Source organism: Gouania willdenowi, chromosome 14 (genome assembly GCF_900634775.1).
Source record: "Gouania willdenowi chromosome 14, fGouWil2.1, whole genome shotgun sequence".
Lineage (NCBI taxonomy): Eukaryota > Metazoa > Chordata > Actinopteri > Blenniiformes > Gobiesocidae > Gouania > Gouania willdenowi.
The window spans coordinates 13,834,466-13,856,298 of record NC_041057.1 but is presented as its reverse complement, the minus strand read 5'-3'; the positions used below and the strand labels follow the sequence as shown (position 1 = coordinate 13,856,298).

Here is a 21,833-nt window from a genome sequence, read left to right as displayed (position 1 = left end):
CTTGGGCCGGTTGCAGTTTCTGTTAAAACAATGACAGCTTCAATGAAGCAAACAGCATCATTTTAACAAAGACAATATCTCCATAGTAAACTTTCTCACTTTTTACTTCTAAATGAAAAATCAATCCTTTAATCTCAAATTGGCATCTTCAGATTGTTCATGCAATCATTTTTTAACAAATTAAGCAATCACAGTTACCGTAACAGTAGAAATAAAGTAAACATCTTGATGTGTTGAACCAAAAATGTTATACAAATATTTTAAAACAATCTCAGAACAGTTATTGTTTACGTAAATGTTCTTTTGAGAAAAAGCACAGATACAGTTACCGTTTGCTAACTCCCTCCACCCCAACCCCCCCCAAAAAAACACACAAACACACATTCTTATTCCAGACATGCATCATGAGATTGATTGCTGGGGCGTGTGTGTGTGTTAAGTTCAACAAGCATGTTGGTCTCAGTTGAGTACGTCTCAAGAGGGTGATTGTTCAGCCCTCCTACATGTCTGAAGTCATCAAAAGGAGAGAGTGTAACCTTGGGGCAGTTCACTGGTGCTCAGCGCACGCACACACACACACACACACACACACACACACGCAGGATTAGGCGAGAACAGACACATGCTTCCTCACATACATACGGAGGCTTTTAAGTACAATATGCAAATGGTGAGTTTTACTGTTCACTCATAGCGGGTGAGCAGGAGAATGTCAATGAGGTGAAACGAAGGCATCAACCTGTGTGGCCACTTTACCATTGTGTGTGTGTGTGTGTGTGTGTGTGTGTGTGTGTGTGTGTGTGTGTGTGTGTGTGTGTGTGTGTGTGTGTGTGTGTGTGTGTGTGTGTGTGTGTGTGTGTGTGTGTGTGTGTGTGTGTGTGTGTGTGTGTGTGTCCGTCCAAATTGGCCAACTCATCTTCACAATGAACACGAGGAGAGCACAACCAATTCTTAAAAGTAATCAACTAATACACATTATAATGATAATGGCTGAATCAATCACAACACTGAGTCGAAAGTGCAATTTTCAGCTTTTTCTGTCATTCTATAAAAACAAAGTATTTGTTTAGTATTTATTCTGAGGGGGGAGTGGCCTTGATATTTTACTTGGATGTTCTCCCTGCGCGTGCATGCTCCATTGCCCTCAACCTAAAACCAAAATGTAATCCATATCCAAACCATCCATGTCATTTTTGTAGGAATAACGCACGGGCCAACATTTGTGCTACATTATTTAAACCAAGGGTATCAGCCTCATTGTCAAACTCATTGTAGTACCTGAGTCTCACACGGCCCAGTGTGATCAGAACTGGACTGCATGGATGAAAGAAATCCTAGCAATATTCACTTCCATACCACACTATATAAATCCCTCAGATTTCCCTATGGTGAAAAGTATGTAGTATGATTAATGTTTTTCCACTTTAGGAATCAATGACCCACAGACCAAATTATACGCTCTGGAGAGATTTGGCCAGCAGGCCTCGACTTTAACATCCCTGCTCTAAAGGAGGCTCTTAAGAGTTTGGGTAAAAATAGTTAACTCAGTCATATTTAAACATTTCTTTAAAAAGAGACAGAAACAACCAACCAATGGCAAAGAGCGAATGTTCTTTTACAACCCCAAATAACGAGAATGTTGACTAATCAAACTGATCTCATTTCAATAGCAAAGGCTAATAGTTACAACAGTGACTGACGGACACAGACGATGGGATAAAGGCAACCTATCTGTGAGGTGGGGGAGGTTGTAGAGGTTTTGTGTCTCTACTACTGAGTCTAGTATAAGTTTGCAATCAACAACCAATAAAACTGTTAGAGCTGCAACTTATCAGACGACGATGCATGACAACGTTGTCAAAAATAATCAAGCACAAATCAACTATTGACGTTTCTGTAAGAAATTTAGTTCCAGCTGTAGATTTCCTCGCATGCAATGGCATGCACACATTACACACATCCTATTACTCACTGAATGTGATCACTCTAGACCATCTTAGCATCAGCACATACATGTTTAAGATTAAAAAAACATTCATTTACAGTAAAACAATAAAAAAGGGTAGGTTATACTATTTAATGCACACTATGGATAGTGAAAGCTTCAACTCTACGTTCTCATTTCCTCACCTGTGAGATACATTTCTTCTCCTTCCAGAAACATTGTGTGACAGCGGGAACACCGAGCACAACTGGGATGGTAGTGTTTTCCTCCAGCCTAACGAAAAGCAAAGGAGTCAGAGACTTGTGGAGAGCATTCCTTTTAAAAGCTGCTCCTTCCTCAGTCAACAATTCAGCTTTCCAAACGACAGCTGTCATTTTTCAGCTTTTTATAAAGAAGAAAAACAAAAAAAACAACACAACACACACACATCTGCCTGTGTGTGACAACACAGACGCACACTCACCTCCAGCACTCTGCCGCTGATGTACCTGTTACAGCTCTCACATCTGATGCCAAACTGTGCGTGGTAGTCAGTCTCACAGTAAGGTATTCCATCTCTGGCAAAACAAAGACACCAACGCCTTCATCCAGTGACGCAAAATGTAAAGTACAGTGGAAATTACAAATAAATGTTTTTTACAAGCCTAAAAACAAGCAATAATTTTATTGAGGTGAGATATTTGCAAAGTGTGCCCTTTATCAAACTGTTTCCATGAGACGTACATACTTGCTGATGTACTCCCCTGTCAGCGCACGGCCACACGTTCGACATTTAAAACAGGTGACGTGCCACTGTCTCTCCAGAGCCAGCAGAGACTGGCCCTGTTTGATTTCCTCGTCACACCCTGCGCAGTCTGGAGAAAAGGGAGACAGTGCAGATATAAGGAGAGCAGCTGGGAACACTTCCATGGCGCTCCCTCTTCTGTCCTTGCCTTTCTGCTTCGTCAACCCTTCATCACTTTCCTCCTTCCTCTCCCTCTGACCCAGTCTGTCCTGTTGTGACAGTCACTGTGGCTGCCAGATGGAGCTACAGAAAAACAGGCCACCGGAAAACCTGGAGCCTCTCTCTGAGAGTGGTTCAGTGTAGGTGGGACTCTGAGAGTGAACTGTGCAACTTTAATTAACTTAAAAACAAAGTGATTCAGATGCCTAATGATTCCTCAACCTGATGGAAATGCAAATTGCTCCTTCTATAGAGTAACAATAAAGCTGATTAAATACAATAGTACAAGATATATTGTGTTTCTCTAAGACAATGTGATTTTATAGACTAATAGACTGAAAAACAGCTTTTTCCCAACTGCTGTAAGAACCCTAAATAACGTGTGTCTGTGTGTGCAATATACTAATACAACTGATTCTACCTCTGTGTTATATCCATCCTGCAATGTATTTTTGAATTTTGAATTTGAATGACTTTATTAATCCCTGAAGGGAAATGACATTGCACTCTGTTATTTTTAGGGACATGCTTCTCATACACATAGGCCCGAATCTCACACATGCACAAACAAGACCTGTGGACATGCATTAATGGAGAGATGTCAGAGTGGGGCTGCTTTTACAATGAAGGGAGCGCAACAGAGTAGTGTTGGGGTTTGGTGCCTTGCTCAAGGGCACCTCTCCAGCTACCAGAACAACTTCTGTATTTTGGCTCGCATTGGGACTTCCAACCCATGTCTCTACGGACTGAGCTACTGCCGCTTCTCTGCACCTCATGTACTTACCTTTTTTCAATTTTGTGTTTTAGGCTGTGCATATTGTGTTTGAGAATGTGCTTATTTAACTTTATTTCATCTTGTCATATTGTGATGATATTATAACAAAGTTTTTATATATTTCTTATATACTGTATTTTGTTGTCTTTTTGCACTGAATGACCTGCACCTTACCTTTCGTTGTACTTGTTGCAATGACAATAAAGCAAATCTGAATTTTCCTGATGTTCAATGATTGCTTTTACCCAAAAGCCCAAGAGCAGGTTGCCTAATTTGAAATGGGTTACTCAGTTTGGTTTATTCAGGTGATATTTCAGTGCCTTTTTTAATTCGACCATACTACGTTAAAAAAGTGCTAACCAGGCAAAAGTAGCAGTAACTTTGCTCATATACATATTGTACTAAGGAATGTACACTTGAATGTCTGTTTCTATTAGCAACATACTGCTTCATTTTCCTGTCCAGGAACAAAGCAGATGTTGACTGTTTTATATTAACAGTAATAATGCACCAATGCAGACATACTGATAACTCCTTAGTCAACAATCTTTGCTGCATCTCCGGTTTGCATTCGCTAACAAACTTCAAACTTTATAAGAACCCAAGAATCTTTCTTGGTTATTGGCATGTTGCACCCAACTATCACCAGCTACTGTACGTGTTTTATTTCATTGCTTTCCAATAGGTTTTCCATCCATCTATTCATCTTTCATACCTGCAGGATACACCAGTACAGGATATCAGTCAGTCACAGAGCCACATGTAGACAGACCATTTGCATGCTCATTTACAATATAATCAACTCCAAAGAACCTAAGAAAATATTTTGGGATTGTGGGAGGAAGTAGAGATGGAAAACCCCTGCATGAAGCCGACAGGGAGAACATGTTAACTCAAACCTAAGCAAACAGGGCGAGTGAGATTACGCTCCAAATAAAAATAAAAAAAAGTAACAAGAGTACCTTGTTTAGGTCCAATAGACCAATAATATATTCAGATTTTACTATACATGCAATTGCAAATAGGAAACTGGGTTTGAAGTCAGGCCCATACAAAACAAATACATCAATAAATCAGGATGTACAAAATAAAAGATGAAAATTCATTTAGGTTGTACAACTAATATAGATATATTAGTACCTTCAGCATGAGAGGATCATTTTTTCAACCTCCCAAATTACAAGTGTGTATTTGGTTCATATGTTACAATGTGTAATTCTCTACAAATGTTCAAACAAGCCCAGTAGTGTCAGTGAATAATCAAAATAATTGTAGTAAAATCACTCAAATAGAAAACAAACATTTTGTCAGCTGAAAGTTGCACCACGGGATAAGATGCCCTCAAGCTACAGTATAAAATTTTGTGTGTTCATTTGGGAGATTCCCTCAAACAAACACACTTGAGCAGGAAACGTACAGATGAGAACATGACTAAGCCAAATATGACAGCTAAGAAGAAAAAAAACACTACAAACAAATTCATTCCAAAGCTGCTGGTCAGCCGTTATTAAAGCATTTCACGCTTACATAATGTGTGTGAGTGTGTTTACTTCTTACAGCTCGGTCCGTGGACCTTGACGGGCTTCTCGCTCCTGAATGAGTGCGAGCACTGCTGACACACACACTTTTTCCCGCAGAAGGTCACCCTGTCTCCAATTGGGAAAGGACTCCTGAGAACACACACAGCAGAGGAAAAATGCAAGTAATGCCACGCAGGCCGTCTGAGTTCACCCACATCTCGAATCCCCACAATTATCCACTTTCACTCAAATCACAGTCGACTTGACTTTGATTTCCTGTCCATTCCTCATCATCTTCTCACATTGACCGTCTGCTCTGTGGTTTCTTACTTGCAGATGCTGCAGACGAAGCAGTGGGGGTGGTACGTCCTGCCTAGCGCTGAGACAACCTCCCCTGTGATGTACTGGTCACAGCTGTCACACTGGGTCCCATGGAGACGCTGGTAGTCCTCTGTGCAAATGTACTCGCCTGAGTGGTGGAAGAAACCTGAGTGCACCAAGTCACAGCCGCACACTGGAAAGACAGACAGAAGCAACAAAATGTAAGATAACGTTACACAGCAAAACATAAGCGTTATAAAACCACCTGCAGACTGAAAACTTGCATTTTTTATTTTTTAGCCATGTTGCATTCCAGGATTTATCATGAGTGTACAGTTGGAACTAGACATGGCATTAATCTGAGATTAAAGAAAACCCGATTAAGAGCCCGGGCAAAGTTTATTTGATAATACACAGCAGGTGGCATTCACAGTAATTAGTGTTTACAACACTATAGGCCACTAACCATACATACCTGGAAGACATACCATACAGTAGTATGGTAGGCAATACGTCGATATTTAAGATATATCAAGTTTTCTCTTTTGGGAATATAGAAAATTACAATATTGCCTATATCAATATACTGTATATATAATTATGTTTGTTTTTTTACTTGTTTTTATGTATAAAATCACAGTACAAATCACATCATAGTATTAAATATTATTCATAGAGTACAGTCAAACAGTGTCCTTTACAACTTTCCAATAATTCTGAGATATATATATATATACTGTATATTCTAGCTTATGTTGTATTAAAATACTCATTTTAGGAGTCGATTTCTCTACTTCTCAAAACAGCATAAAAGCACAGTTTTGATGGATTTCTGAGTGTGTCCTAACCCAGACCTCCCCCTAAACAAGCCACACTACAGAACTTACTCAAACGTGCTGTCCCTTACAGGAAAACGAAAAAAAAAAAAACACTAAAGTGGACTGATCAGGACTGATCAGGACTTATCCTTCAACTCTCACATAAAACAAACTTCAAGAACTGCCTTCTTTCATCTCCGTAACATTGCTAAAATCAGATCTATCCTGTCTCAGGGCGACGCCGAAAAACTAGTCCATGCTTTTGTTACCTCTAGACTGGATTATTGTAACTCTCTTTTAGCAGGCTGCCCGAGCAAGTCGCTTAAGACACTTCAGCTGGTTCAAAATGCTGCAGCACGTGTACTGACTAAAACTAGGAGAAGAGATCACATTACTCCTGTATTAGCCTCTCTGCATTGGCTTCCCATAAAATATAGAATAGAATTCAAGATTCTTCTTCTCACTTATAAAGCCCTAAATGGACAGGCACCAGTCTATCTCAAGGAGCTTGTAGTGCCATACAATCCCCCCAGAACACTACGCTCTCAAAATGCTGGACTACTCGTTGTTCCATTCGTCTCTAAAAGTAGTATAGGAGGAAGAGCTTTCAGTTATCAGGCCCCACTTCTCTGGAACCATCTACCAACCACGGTTCGGGGGGCAGACACCCTCTCTACCTTTAAGGTTAGGCTCAAAACATTCCTCTTTGGTAAAGCTTTTAGTTAGGAACCAGCTCATAGCTCATAATTAAGATGCAATAGGCATAGACTGCCGGGGGGGGGTCTGGCATGCTCGGTTGGAGAGAGGTTGGAGAGGGCGTTAAGAGAGAGGTCATTTAGGTTAGAGAGGGACCGGAGAGGGTCCCATTCCTCTCTCAAACACTCCCTCTATGTCTGCTTCTTCCCTTGTGTGTTTGCTCCTGTACTCCTTCTGGCTTTTGTCTTGCAGGTCCGTGGGATCCTCAGTGTGGAGTTACAGAGTCTCAACAACTCTGTCTCCACCCTTTCCTCTGCACACTCCCAACACAGCATAACGTGGATGGCTGTTCATCATAGGAATGGGATCCACACAAGGTTCCTGCTGCTTAACAGAAGGTTTTCCTTGCCGCCATGATGAATTCATGTTGGGTGTGGGATACATATGTATGTGTATATACGTATATATGCATATGTGTGTATCCATAAAATGAAGAGTTCGTCCTTAAGACTGCTCTACTGTAAAGTGTCTTGAGATACCATTGGTTATGATTTGACGCTATACAAATAAAGATTGATTGATTGATTGATAAAGTGGTACAGCTGTTTGTTAATAAATCAGTGGCATTTTCTATTAGCAAATTAAACCCAGAATTATCTTTCTAGTAAGACTTAAAAATATTGAGATTTATATCGTATATCGCCATTTTGAGAAAAAATATGGAGCTACGAGTTTTGTTCATATCGAGTTTGATTCATATCGCCTAGCCCTACCATACAAGCAATATAATGCATTTTTTCCCTACTTATTGTCCCAGATCTATCATAATTCCCCTGCAGCAGTTTGTTAGCTGTTCTTTAATCATACTAAAGTCATATTTGAGCCAGCATTCATTTCTACAGCAGTAAGAAGTAACAAGAGCTAATGGATCAGACCTAACAGGTGCCATCATAGATGATCAGAGTCACTGTGTTGGGGCTGATCAGTGTACAGATAAAATACAGTATTATGTGACAATACTGGGATTAGTTGTAAATAAAAGCAAGATTGTATCAGTGTTGCACTTTATTCATGGCGCAAGGCTGAAAATAAGATTTTATTACAGTAATGTAGCGTGTGTAATGGATTTGTACATTACAATCTGTTGTCCTTTCTGACCTCTAAAGGGTTAATCTGGTGTTTAATCCAACAGGGATTAGAGCAGACACTCTCCAATCCAAACTCTGTGTTGTGCTCGTCAGGGCTGTGTCTATATATGACTCAAAAGGCTAAGATCTTTTATCAGTTAGTCAAACAAAATCAAGTATCTGATTGGACTCAATCATTCTGCTGCAAAATGATGTCCAACTAAATTCATGCAGAGACGCCTTCACCAGCCAATGAAACAAGAGGCCCCTTCACTGCTGGTAAAGGCTTAATATGAGCATCTGAACCCTCAATCTGAGATTACACAAAGCAGTGGACAACACAGTGGAGAGAGTTCTTAACTCAAAACAATTTAGACAAACAATAGTTAATCACTGGTTAAAAAACAGAAGAAATTCAATTTCAGTATTTTTGTATGCAATCTCATTTATGATTGTGCTTTTTTTTGTAACAAATGGGTGGATGTAGTTTTGTTCCATTGGCATATTACACTTTTATTTATTAATCCTATAGATTAATGAGACTCTTTCAGGTTTTACACAGCTGTCATAGGTGGATTTCTTTAGTCACAATATTTAAAACACTTTGAACAACCGTAATAAGGACTATCTTGAATTAGTTTATCAATATATGAAATAGAACATTAGGCCCTATATTCAGACAAAAGCAAACCCACAGGTAGACCATTTTGTACCTAATTAGTAGACTTTAAATTTGCCAAATACAGTGCTGTATATGAAATATTGTACATTTGTGCACCAATGAAGATGTGCTGTGCATGTACCATAGACTTGTGTATGGCTTTTATTCAGCATTCGGTGCAATAATTGCCTCTGGATCAGTAGTGCTAACAGGGAAGAAGTGGATAGAGGTATATAGAGATCTAATATAGAAATGTGATATAAACCAATATGTGTATCAAAATATGTTGCAATTTTGGAAACAGACGACTGTTAAAACTAAAACTGTTTTGTGAGCAATGGATCTTGAAATCAGGTTCTCGAGGGTCACAGTCCTGCATGTTTTAACATCAGCATGCACTTCAAACCAGGGAGCTTAAGGGATCTTACATTCAGCAGTCAGATCAAATCTATCACAAAAACAGCCTTGTACCACCTAAAGAACATCTCCAGAGTGAAAGGTTTAATGACTCAGAAAGATCAGGAGAAACTGGTCCATGCTTTTATCTCCAGCAGACTGGACTATTGTAATGGTCTTCTGACAGGAATCCCCCAAAAGACCATCAAACAGCTACAGCTGGTTCAGAACGCTGCAGCTCGGGTCTTAACCAGAACAAAGAGGTCAGAACACATTAGTCCAGTTTTAAAGTCTTTACACTGGCTCCCAGTCAGCCTCAGAATAGACTTTAAAGTTCTGTTGCTGGTGTATAAATCTGTGAATGGGTTTGGTCCTGAATACATCAGTGAGATGTTAGTCAGGTATGAACCCAGCAGGTCTCTCAGATCTATGGACACAGGTCAGATAGTGGAGCCCAGAGCTCACAGTAAACATGGTGATGCTGCTTTTAGTTGTTATGCTGCAAAGAAGTGGAACAAACTGCAGCAGAGCTGAAGTCAGCATCTAATGTGAACATTTTTAAATCAAAGTTAAAGGCACTTTTTTTCTCTACTGCATATGATTGAGAGAGAGATTTTTGATCATGTTGTTGATGTAATGTGTTTGTTGATGATTTGAATTGATTTTACTGATGATTTTAAATGTTCTTATTGATTTTACAATTGAATGTTTTATCATGCAAAGCACATTGAGTTGCCTTGTGTATGAAATGCGCTATACAAATAAATTTGCCTTGCCTAAAGTTTGCTAGTTATTAAAGCAACGGCTAGGATCCGTCTGACTCTGGGCTCTAAGCAGGTGGTGTCAGAAAAGGTAACAGACAAAACTGGCTGGTGGTGGCCAAGCGTTTATACCGCTTTTTGATCCTTCGATTACGCCAAATTCACCAAGCACTTGGAATGTGTGATGGTTAACAACAAAAGTTCTTAGACCAGTGAAAATGATAATAATTTAGGCATCTTCTGCAGCGCTGCGGGGCACCAAATTTACTCCTCGGATTATGTTGCAGAATAAATTGAACCTGTTGTATTCTGTTGGCCACACAACAACACTAACACTGGACAAAGATCAAGGTAGGCTACTTGGAGAAACTATAATCTGCAATGAAAGCCCAGACTATAGCAATGAGGTTACACTAACCCTAATAATGCAGTCACTACAACCAAAAACAATCATTCTTTTTATGTCCATCATTGGTTGATAATCCCCACGTCTTGTGGAAAAACAATGCAGAATACTAAGAGGCACCACAATGCAACCTGTTCATATCATGCCAACAGATCAAGAGTTTTGACAGCGAATTGGATGCCTGCTATCCAATTAAGCTAATGGCTGCACACCCAGTGCAGCGAATGGATCAGGTCGGATCCCGGCGGCCAGCGTGTTAAGTAGCTTAGACAGAAAGAGATATGCTATAAAGCTGAAGGGAAGATAAAAGCATCAACTGCTTTGTAAACTGTAATTTCTCTCAAAGACTTCTTCACAGCCTTGAGGAGAAGCTTTTAAAAGATAAATGACTTCAATCAAATCCAAAGAATTCCCAATCATGCCACGTTAAAGTTTGTTACCCTCCAGTTACTCTCTGATGATGATGCTCCATACTTTTTTAGGACTATTTTGCGGTGCACGTACTGCAGCCCACTTTGGTATTGTCACTCACTAACTCAAGTATTTCCACAAACATGTGACCATCCAACATTGTTCTTTCACAACCAAATTCCCTCATTGATCATTTAAATCTGATTGGCTAAAGCTACAATTACAACAGGAAACTTTAGGAATAAGACTATTTTAAGCACCTCTATTGTTTTACCAACTGTTGTGTAAAGTAGGGTCCAACTTTAATGTTGTTCATCTTTTTTCATTCATTGAACAAATCCTAGTCGATACATTTCAAGGAGATGTAACACCACACATGGTCTAAAACAGTTGTCTTACGTATCTCCTCCAGCTGATTATAATCACTGCTCAACGCATCACAACAGGGCCAATGACGGGGAACAAACAGAAAAACTAAAACTAAATGAAACAGTTGAACAGAAACGGCTCTTACAAGTGGAATGGAAGTACTGTGTCAATCTTTTTCTCTATTTAATTCATGTTTCTCATGTTTGTTTATCTGCAAAATCTTTTTAATGGTGCTACTTTTACAAGACGGTTTGGTGTACGTCTTGTGTTTCTGGTAGATTATTTTTTGCTTTGCTGATCCTATGACGAAAAAATGCCGTTGCTCAGCTTTAAAATGCCAACGTGACCGTTATCGGTATAGGATAGAGTTACAGCAGACATGTGCAACTAGAGGCCTTCAGTACAATTTTGCATGGCCCTTAAAGGAAAAGGCACAAAATGACTGAAAATACACAAAACGACAGAAAAATACTTAAACAAAAATACATAACTTTTAGACACAGGAAAAAAACTCTAAAAAAAACACAAATGACTCCAAACACAAACCCTTTGTTCTTTCCTGTATTAATGCTCAGATTGGTAATTATTCTAAATGTTGACATGAATAGTAATATTGTGGACCTCAGATCAAACAATAACATTTTTGTGGCTTCTGCTGTGATAAAAGTTGCCCATCTGCCTGTACACATACACAACCATTCTGTAGCAAATAAAGGATATTTATTGGTATTTTTAAACATGATTTGATCTGTCACAATTACAACTTCCCACACAGGGATCCAAGTGTATGTCCAATTGACTCATTTAACATCATGTCACGCCCCTTTAAAATTTGCCACAATCTACCAAAGTAGAAGAACAAAAATTCCTTTAGAAGCATTTTTCATTTATTTTTTGCTGTTTGAGAAAAATCTTGTGCATTGTTTGCATTTAGTCTTCATTAATAAATCAGTGAAACTACCTTTTCTACTGTAAACAGAAGCAATTTTAACGCTTGAAACATCCCAGTAATATATGCATGAAGCAAAGTGTACTGAAAACTTTTTTTTTAATCACACTAAATATTATAAACATTAAATTACCTCATTTCTGCTTTGCTCCATTCATTTACTTTATTTTCTTTGCAGTGACCTTTCGTCATTACTGCTCATTAGGGAGTGGGTTCAACTGCAGTTCAACAGACCCAGTTAAGGACTTGAACATCTGTTAACATTGATTCATATTAAGCTTGAAGTGCTATAAGACAACAAACAGATATACACAAACCCACAATATTGAAGAAAGGAGACAAAAGATAAAGGCTGCTTTGTTTGCTGCCAGGAGCTAAAGGTCAAAGCAAAAGAAAAGTGAATTAAATGAAGATGGAAACTACATCCTCCAGAAGGTTTGAGGCTACATGTGCTGGCTGTCTCATTTGTGTGCCGAGCTCGCAGATACACACAGACTTTATGGATTCACGGACGAAGCCACCAGCGTTTAAAGCACTGGTGAAATGCTCATGCAAAAAACGCACAGGCGTGCACGAACACAAAAGAGTGCTGCTACAGAGTGTAGCGATTCACAGTTTGTCCTTGAATTCTCTTGAAGTAAGATTGAAGTCATCCGTGGCTGTTTGTGCATGACTGAGGATGTGATGGTGATAAAATCCACTCTTCCTCCTGATGTCCTTTATAGAGGCAAAGCTGTTCTATCCTATCACAATGTACTGAGGGCTTACAAAAAAGATGAAAAACAGTTTTATAGGCTGAATTGTGTGCCAATGTTCAACTAGAAATATCAAAACCATCTGAAAACTATTGCTTACCCCTGCAGTATGCACATTAGTGTGTTCAAGGATAAGGAAGAAAAAGGAAGACAAGGGGATTTTTTTTTTTTTTTTTTTAGACAAGGTTGTAGAGAGCAAAAAGCAGAGAATAGAATGGTGGAAGCGTGGTAAGAAATCAGACTAACCAGAACACAGAAGCAGCATCATATGTGAGGAGAAAGGAAAACAGACAGCTAAGTAAAAGGATGAGGATGCACAAGATGAGACAGGGGGTCCCCAGGGACATATCAGAGAAGCTATTGATCCTTCAATCCAGCACACGTGCAGTCCCGTCACCATCTTCCCTCATCAAGGAAGAGCTTTGCTTGGTAAACTTCCTTTGTTTTTGTATAGATGTAATGGCAATGGATGGCTGCATCAAAGAGAAGGTTAAAAATGAATTCAAGAAGAATGAGGAAGCTTTGTGAGTCTTCTACATGAGCAAACTATCTCATTCCCTCACTCTGTTACCTCTACAGCCTACATGTTACAGCCTTGCAATGCCTTAAGACAGGCACCAGTTAAAATGGTCACCACCTTAACCATAACACAAGCTGGGATCTTAACGTTTTAAGACCGCGGGAAATTATCTATTCCAAACAACTATAGAGGATAATGATGGAATATACTGTATGTGTTAACACACATTTAAAAGAAGTTCATTTTGTAAATAAGTGGAATGAAACAGTATTTAGCGGTTCCTGAAGAGATTTATTTGTATAGTTTTTATCATTTTTGGTCATCTCCCTCCTGACGTAGGACCAAGACTGACCTTGTATATCAGTTCATGTTCTAATCAAGACCATTTCTATCATCATTTTATGTATTTTTGGTGTCATTTTGTATATTTTATTGTTGTTTGTCTGTGCTTTTTATTATTCAGTATTATTTTCTCTTATGTTGTGTGTTTTTGTTGTTATTATTTAAATTATTCTATCTCAGTGTGTGTGTTTTTAGTGTTTGGTTGTTTCTTGTGTAGTTTTGTATGTTTCTCTGTTCATTTTGTGTATTTTGTAGTGATCTTGTGTATTCTCTCATTTAGTGTGTCTTGTTTTTGTTTTGTGTGTTGCTGATAAGTATTTTTCTCTCTTAGTGTGTGTATTTTGTTGTCTGTTATTATTATACAGTATATTTTTATCTTATCTTGTGTGTTTTTGTTGTCATTTTGTGAGTTACTGGTAATACTGAGTGTGATTATCATTTTTTTTAACCAAAAAATAAACATTATAAAACCCCATATTTTTAATGCTTTCATTTGATAATTTTCCTCTCTCAAAGGGGTACTTGTACCCCAATTTGTGAAACCCTGTTCTAGACTATCTCACTGTTTGTGGGTTTTTTGTGTTGGCTCCTCCTAAGCTGCTTAGAATGCTTATACACATCAAACATTGCTCTTTTTTTTTCTCCAACTCTATGAAGAGCACAAAATAATTCCCAAAGCTATGTGGAAGTTGAAATCCAAGTGAGACAACTTATAAACTAAAATTACACATGAAACTAAAGCATCCCAAGAGTCCTTAAAGGAACCACAACTCATACCAAAACTTTGAACACTGAAAAAACAAGTTTCCATGTATATGGTGAATAACACCTACAATCAGGTCTGTAAAATAGAAAAAAAATAAAATAGAGAAACAGATCTCCACACCCCCCCATCTACTTCATTGGCTGATGTGTCCACACTCAGCCCACAGTCCATTAGCAAGCAGTCATTGAACTTACTCAGCAAGATCATCTGTGCACAGAAATAAATGCTTTAATGACAGACAAACTGCTTCTAATAACAAATGGGTTGATGTTCTGTCACAAGAAAAAGGCTTTTCTAATAAGCAAACCAGGGTTTACAGTTATATTTACAATATCTGTGAAATAAAAATTAAACTACATGAAATAAATCTGCTTTTCAATAATCCAAATGGAATTGGATTTTCTTTTGAGACTTTACCAAATATTCACATGCTGTAGATCTGTAGCTATAAGCTGCTACACAATAAGATAGAACACTATTTAAAGGTCCCATATCATGCTATTTTTTTATATTCCCAAACTCTCCTGTTTTCCAGAGTTTTAGCCTTTGAAAAGTCACTGTCTGACCAACTCTACACAAACAGGCTGATTTATGGCTTACTTATGCATATTCATGAGTGGGCATGTCTCTAGATGAGACACTGACTTCCTAAATACTGTTTTGTAAATTTGTAGGAGTGTTTGACTTTATTTCTCATTACAGTTTAATACAAGTGGCCGACATCACCACATTAGGGAGTTGTGTCTCAGAGGTCTGTGGAGCTCAAGCTGCTCCATCTATATCTCATCTCCTCATTCATTTAAAATGTAGACTTAGTTGATGAAAGTTAACCATTAAAAATACAAACTCAATTAATCTTTTAAATGCTCCCAAGACCTACTAAATTATTAAGTTCTGGCAGTTCAGTGGAAAGACTGTCAGGAAGTATCAGTGCTATGTCGAAGACAATGATGCAACACAATAAAATTGCTTTTTAACATTCTTCTGAACTAAAAGGGCGACCGTTGCTCAGGCGGTAGTGGGTCGTCTTCTGATCGAGAGGTTGGGGGTTCGAGCCCAGTACCTGACTATGTGTCGAAGTGTCCTTGGGCAAGACACTGAACCCTAAGTTGCTCCCAGTGGTCGACTAGCGCCTTGCATGGCAGTCCTGTACCACTGGTGTGTGAATGTGAGAGTGAATGGGTGAATGAGCTGATATGTAAAGCGCTTTGAGACTGCTTCAGTGTGGTGATAAAGCGCTATATAAAATCAAATCCATTTACCATTTAAAAAATAAATGGATAATTCCACATAACACAAATTCACTGACCGCAAGGTTGCCCAACCCTGGTTGAAATTATGATGGAAATGTTTAAGCAACAGGTTTCAGACACATTTGTGTTTTTTTAAAAAAACAAACTGAACAGATGCCAACTAATCCACCACACCTCCTTTATGTAAAACACTAACAAGCTTATAGCCTCCAAGCTCTTGGGGAATCAATTGCAGGACAATGGCCACATTTACATGCTTTAATTCCTCTTTAAAGCGGAATAACCAAACCTTGTAAACACCTAATACCTAATGCTAATTTAATTCAGAATTAAACTTAATTCCGATTTAGGTGGCTGGTTTATTCAGTTTAATAATTCCTCTTTCTCGTAAACAGTTAACACCACTTAAAGCTGCTTTAAGTGAATTCCGGTCGTCTTCCACATGCACGAGTTGCGGCGATGACACGTTTGGTAATGACTAGTAACTGACATCATAATAATAAGAGCTTTAAAAGACATGGATCTATTGAAAAGAGTGGATGGACGGAGGCATAAACGCGCTGAAATCAACACGGACACATGGACTTATTAAACACTAATGGAGATCAGCAAATGGAGCTGGCTTCACCGGACAGATGATACTAAAACCTGGAGATGGAGGAAATGCGTTTCCATACTGCTGCACAGGCTGTAATATCACCAAGTTTATCATTGTAACGGATGTTAGAGCTACTATCTTTACCAGAGAGCAAATATTTATTACTGGTTTTCTTGAGTTTCACTGGGCTTTATTGACCGGTGATTCGTTCCTATCTCCTTTCCGCTGCTGCTTCAAAACTACATTCAAAATAAAAGTGAAAACACTTCTCATGTGTGGTCTTCTGTGTTACAGCCGACAATAAAAGGTTTGTTGTGTGTTTTTCCCAATAGATGTGACACGTCACGTTCTCCCCTGTCCAATCAGAGCCTTCCCAACCCCCAGACCTAAAGTGGAATTAACTAAAGCCAAATAAACCGGCTTTCCATGTAAACCTCAGTTCAGGAATTACTATTTCCATGTAAACACAAAGCAGAACACTTTAATTCCGAATGATTTAATTCGGAATCACTCATTCCGAATTAAAAAAACATAATGTCACTGTGACCAATGCTAACTGGTAATAGTCATCCCACACATGGACACCAGTGGGTCATTACAAGATTATAAAGAATGGCAAACAATGCCTTAATGTGCATTTCAGCAGGCGTGTCCTCCTGAACGTGAAAGTGCAAAACAAAAAAAATTAAAAAGTGTTCTTTTTTTTACCTTGGCAGGTGAAGCAGTTGACATGAAAGTGTGTGTTCTTGACTCGTACGACTTCCCCACGACACACCTCCCTGCAGCGCTCACACACGATGCGTGAGTTTCCTCGGCTGTTGTTGTTGTTGGTCCCATAAATACCTGTTTGGTACTGGACTGCAGACAGAAAAGAAGGACAGAAAATGAACTTTAACCAAAGATGTAATTGAACACAATAAAAAGATAAAAGCTGAACAACTGTAAAGAACATGAGCAAATAGTCAGGTATGTTTCAGAATCCAGGTTCTGATTAAACTTCACAGATCTACATGTAATGACTAATCCTCCAGTATTTCAATACATTTACATTCATGATAAATGCAACTTTAAAGAAATAACTGTCACACAAAACAAACAAATGTTGTATGAAATAAGCTTTAGTATTTTGTGTTAAATCAGGATTACAACAATTAACACTTTGCTACAGTGACAGAGTCTGGCATCCCAATGAGAGGTAGGGACAGGCACCAGCATGCATCCATCATCCATCCATCCGACCCTTGGATCAGGATGAAGCAGGTGCAGAAAATGGATGGATGAAAAACTTGAAACTTTTTCCTTTTCACACGTCAGTAGTTATAAAATATACAACATTAAAGGTTTTTATGCATTTATCAGTTTTTCCAATGGGTGCTGCAGCCTATCCTAAATTATTGTATATACACACTAGCCGTCAGTCTATCACAATGCTCATAAACAGAAACTGACAGACTAACACAATCTCCTAATAGAACTCAGGACTTCCAGCTGCAAATACCCTTACAAGGACTGGAAACTAAAGTTAGAAGTTTAATCAATAAAAAAAAACTTTGATTTGTGATGGCTGTTTTGGGGCTGATCTGAAACAATCTGCAGGGTTCATGAAAGAAAGCCAAAGAGGACGAAAGGCGAAGAGCAGCATTTGCTGAAGAAGGGGCAGCATGGTGGTGTGGTGTAGTGGTTTGTTCCTCTGCCTAACAACAACAACAAGCCCTGCCCTCAATTCCAAAAAACTGGTATAGAAGTTGAATAAATGAACAGAGGTAACGGAAACACTAAAATAACTGCATGTTTAGCAAGCATGCAGTATTGCAGTTAGCTCTATTCCTGATTTGTGTTACTGTTTCCTCATTATTTAAGTCTTGTATGCCGTTTGCGGACATTGTGATCGAAAATGCAGTGAAAATGTTTGTAAATATTATGCATTTGGTTCAAATCCCTGCATGACTTTGAACAGACACCAAGAACTTGACGTTTACACAAACACTAAGGGTCTTGTTGAGATTACAACTCTTTCATCTTTTGCTCTAATGAGAGTCAAATCCTTCTTAGTGAAACCTGGGCTTTCCCTGTACCAGCACATGCACTGCTTCAGCTCTAACATAGAACAGCTATAGCAGCGCTCCGTAACATTTGATCATTTCCCAGCAGTCACTCGTACGCAGCAGCATTCTACTGTACTTCACAGAAATCAATCACCTTTTACAGTTAATTTAGCAGCATCTCTGAGTATTATGCAATCACAACAAGCACAGCAGGCCTGCAGGTTAAGCTGAGGGTGGCACGAGAAGAGACGAACAACATGGAGAGAGTTCTGTGGAGCTATAAATGTTTTAACGGCAAAAACTGGAACAAAAATGTTTCCTAACAAACAGTATCTTCAGTGTGTGCGAGTTTGAGTTTAAGAAACTGGCACAGTTATTTGTCCAGATGGCAGCACAAAGACTGGAACAGCAGACAGTCGGATCTCAGCCACCTGTGTGTGTGTGTGTGTGTGTGTGTGTGTGTGTGTGTGTGTGTGTGTGTGTGTGTGTGTGTGTGTGTGTGTGTGTGTGTGTGTGTGTGTGTGTTATTTTTGTGCGTGTGGGTGTTTAGTATGTAGGTGTGCTACTTTCTAAAATTTGCATTTATAACTTAACATGAACCATAAATATCAGTTTAACAAAACGATTTCAACATCTCACAAAGGATCATTGTGTAGCAATTATAAATATTAAACAATAATAACTGATTTCTAATGTTTCAAGCATTGGTGTAGACATGGTTCAAACAAATGAAAAATAGCTTCACCCGGTTTAACGTCCCATAACTTATTTTCATCATTAAAATAAAGGCTGTTTTTAGCAATCTTTGTCTGATAAGTACCTAAAGGTATAAACAAAAACTTCAGTCATACTGGTCAGGTAAGCTACATCTGTGGCCACAGCTGCCCTGCAGTAGTCTGGCAGCTACAGATAGTGCCCTCTGCACGGATATCTGAATATTTTGAAATAATTATGATACGAGACAAATCTTCAAGATTCACATTATTCAGACAATAATTGATTCAGGCAATAGATACCTCTAATCGAACTGGCCAGAAGAGAATCTGATGACCACTTTTCTATCTGTTAAGCAAGTATCAAACTTAAGGCCCACGGGCCAAGTCCAGCCCTTTAAGGCATTCAAATTGGCCCGTAAAAAGAAGTGAAAATGTGAAATTATTGATGACTGCGTAAATGACAAAATTATTTAGTTGTAGATATCACAGTCCTGTAAAATTCATTCATTCATTCATTGAACCTCCAGAAGATTTGCAGTGGCTCGCTGTCACATGACTGCAGAACTCAAGATTTTCCTAAAAACCTTGAATCGGTGACTGATATCTGGATATTATCGGTGCCTTACAAACTTTACAGTGGCTTTACAGTCCTTACGTTGACTAATTATAGTGCCTTTATTTTTAATTTTGTAGTGTTTCGCCTCTTTGTCCTGAGTCATTTTGAGTGTTAAAAGAATTTGATCACATATATATACATATATATACATATATATATAAGTCCTGTGTTTATGAATGTTCTGATATATCGGCCATCGACCGATATATTGGTTTTCGGCAGACACTAGGGGTGTCCCGATCCCATATTGATATTGGATATCGGTCCGATATCAGCCAGAAAAGGAATATTGGATTTTATCGGAATGCATCTAAAATCTCCGATATAATATATATTGTTTTTTGGATTTATTTTTTCAATATCTTCCATTTAATTTTTTATTTTATTTTATTCAATCATAGAATATTGTTATTCTGAAAGATTAATTACATGGAATCCATTGGTTTATAATAAATTTTTTATTTTTTTTTTTATTTATTTATTTTTTTTAAATAATTAAGCCTTTTCTAACATTCCACACTACAAAATAAGTACTAAATGTATGTATGATTTGTGCTGAGATCACATCGGATTGACATTGGCCAATACCCAAGGCGGGAATATCGGTATCGGAAGTGAAAAAGTTGTATCGGGACATCTCTAGCAGATAAATTTGATATCGGCTTTAAAAAAAAAAATCGCATAGTGGTCGGGCTCTACTATAGTATACAGATCAAACTGATTCATATTTGGTTCCTTAAATAAAATGAGTTTGACAGTGATCCTGCACCATTACTTCAACATATCTGCAGAGCTGCTTTAAAATGTTATAGTGAATGGATTTATCCTTGTTCAAGAATGGGTTGGGTTTTTTTTTTTGTTTTAAAGGCACAGACTTTCAGCTTTAAATAACATCGTAAAATATATATATATATATAAAGTGCATGTTCAGAAGTATTATAGTCACCTGATAATTATATCAAATAGACCATCAAATCCTTTGCAGTGATAAAAAGTAGAAAATGAAAAGTCCTGACAGATATCAATATCCTATTGGTGTAAAGCGTGTGCTGATTGGTCCAATGAAATGCAGTCAATAACTGAGTGAGGATCAATAAAGTCTTAACGTTAAACCCTCCTCGGACACTGACGGGAACAACCCCACACACTCACCGTTTGTCTGACCGCTCATGGTGCCAGGTTCAAGTCCAGCTCAGCCCGTCCGTGTGTGCGTTGGAGCCCAGGACCCAGGAGTCCCTCAGCGGGCAGCGGCTTTCCCAGCTCCGCCCGCCACTAAACGGATTACTGCACTTCACGGCTGTGCGTAAAGGCGCAAGTTTGCAAAAATAACGAAGCTTAAAATGCCATTCCCAGTAGGCACCACCCGCATTCCAACACCGACCAGTCCATCCTGGAGACACCGGTGACTCTGTGCGCTCTGCTGCCCAGGATGAGACGATCGCTGAAGGCGTTCAGAGACTCTGTGCGCGCGTCGCTGTGCAGGACGGTGCGATGGCGCCGCCGTGCGTCCACACGAGACCCGAGGAAGAACTGACACGCAGGTGTAATCAATGAGAATAATTAGTCTCGTCCTTTGTCCAACACTTTTCTAGGTAAACTAATGGCGCCTCCTTCAGGACAAACACAGGAAAGACAGGACAGTGAACCCACCATCCCATCATTAGAGAATAGTTTCCATTTTTAATCCAAATTTCAAAGAAAATAATTATCATCCTTTAACCCTAGGTCGCACAACATAAAGTGCTTCCAAATAAATTATTTAATTCATTAAAATATAGGCCCACATAGCTACATGTATTTTATTGGGTTATGTGAACAGGTTTTTTACATTAAAAACAAATCAGATGATGTAATTGATTTTGCTTCAAAGTAATCCAGAAAAGTCAAGTTTTTTGTTTCAAAACCAAATCAATAGTGTAATTTAGTTTTACTGATTTAAAACAAAAATGTGGCACATGTCTATGTTAGCGCAACACCAACTGCAGTATTGGGTTAGATGATTTATTTTGGATAGGCATAATTAAGTTATTTCTGCAATAATATGACACATGTTGATTTTATTTTTAAGTTTTGTTTTATTTTGTATTATGTCTTTTAAGTGATCGTTCTCTGCAATGCCTCCAC

The 21,833-nt window shown here is 38.5% G+C and overlaps 1 protein-coding gene across 2 annotated transcripts in view; it reads right to left on the bottom strand.

Annotated features, from left to right (window-relative positions):
• LOC114475854 (actin-binding LIM protein 3-like) overlaps positions 1–21,222 on the bottom strand; it is a 39,150-nt gene extending 17,928 nt beyond the window's left edge. For both annotated transcript variants that reach the window (XM_028466995.1, XM_028466996.1), the window contains exons 1-7: positions 20,862–21,222; positions 17,041–17,190; positions 5,514–5,697; positions 5,221–5,333; positions 2,673–2,799; positions 2,409–2,502; positions 2,131–2,218 (exon numbers count right to left, since the gene is read on the bottom strand). In XM_028466995.1, the coding sequence (XP_028322796.1) occupies positions 2,131–2,218; positions 2,409–2,502; positions 2,673–2,799; positions 5,221–5,333; positions 5,514–5,697; positions 17,041–17,190; positions 20,862–20,880 (775 nt within the window). In that variant the 5' untranslated portion in view covers positions 20,881–21,222. The remainder of the gene's footprint in view (positions 1–2,130; positions 2,219–2,408; positions 2,503–2,672; positions 2,800–5,220; positions 5,334–5,513; positions 5,698–17,040; positions 17,191–20,861) is intronic.
• Positions 21,223–21,833: the final 611 nt, after the last annotated feature.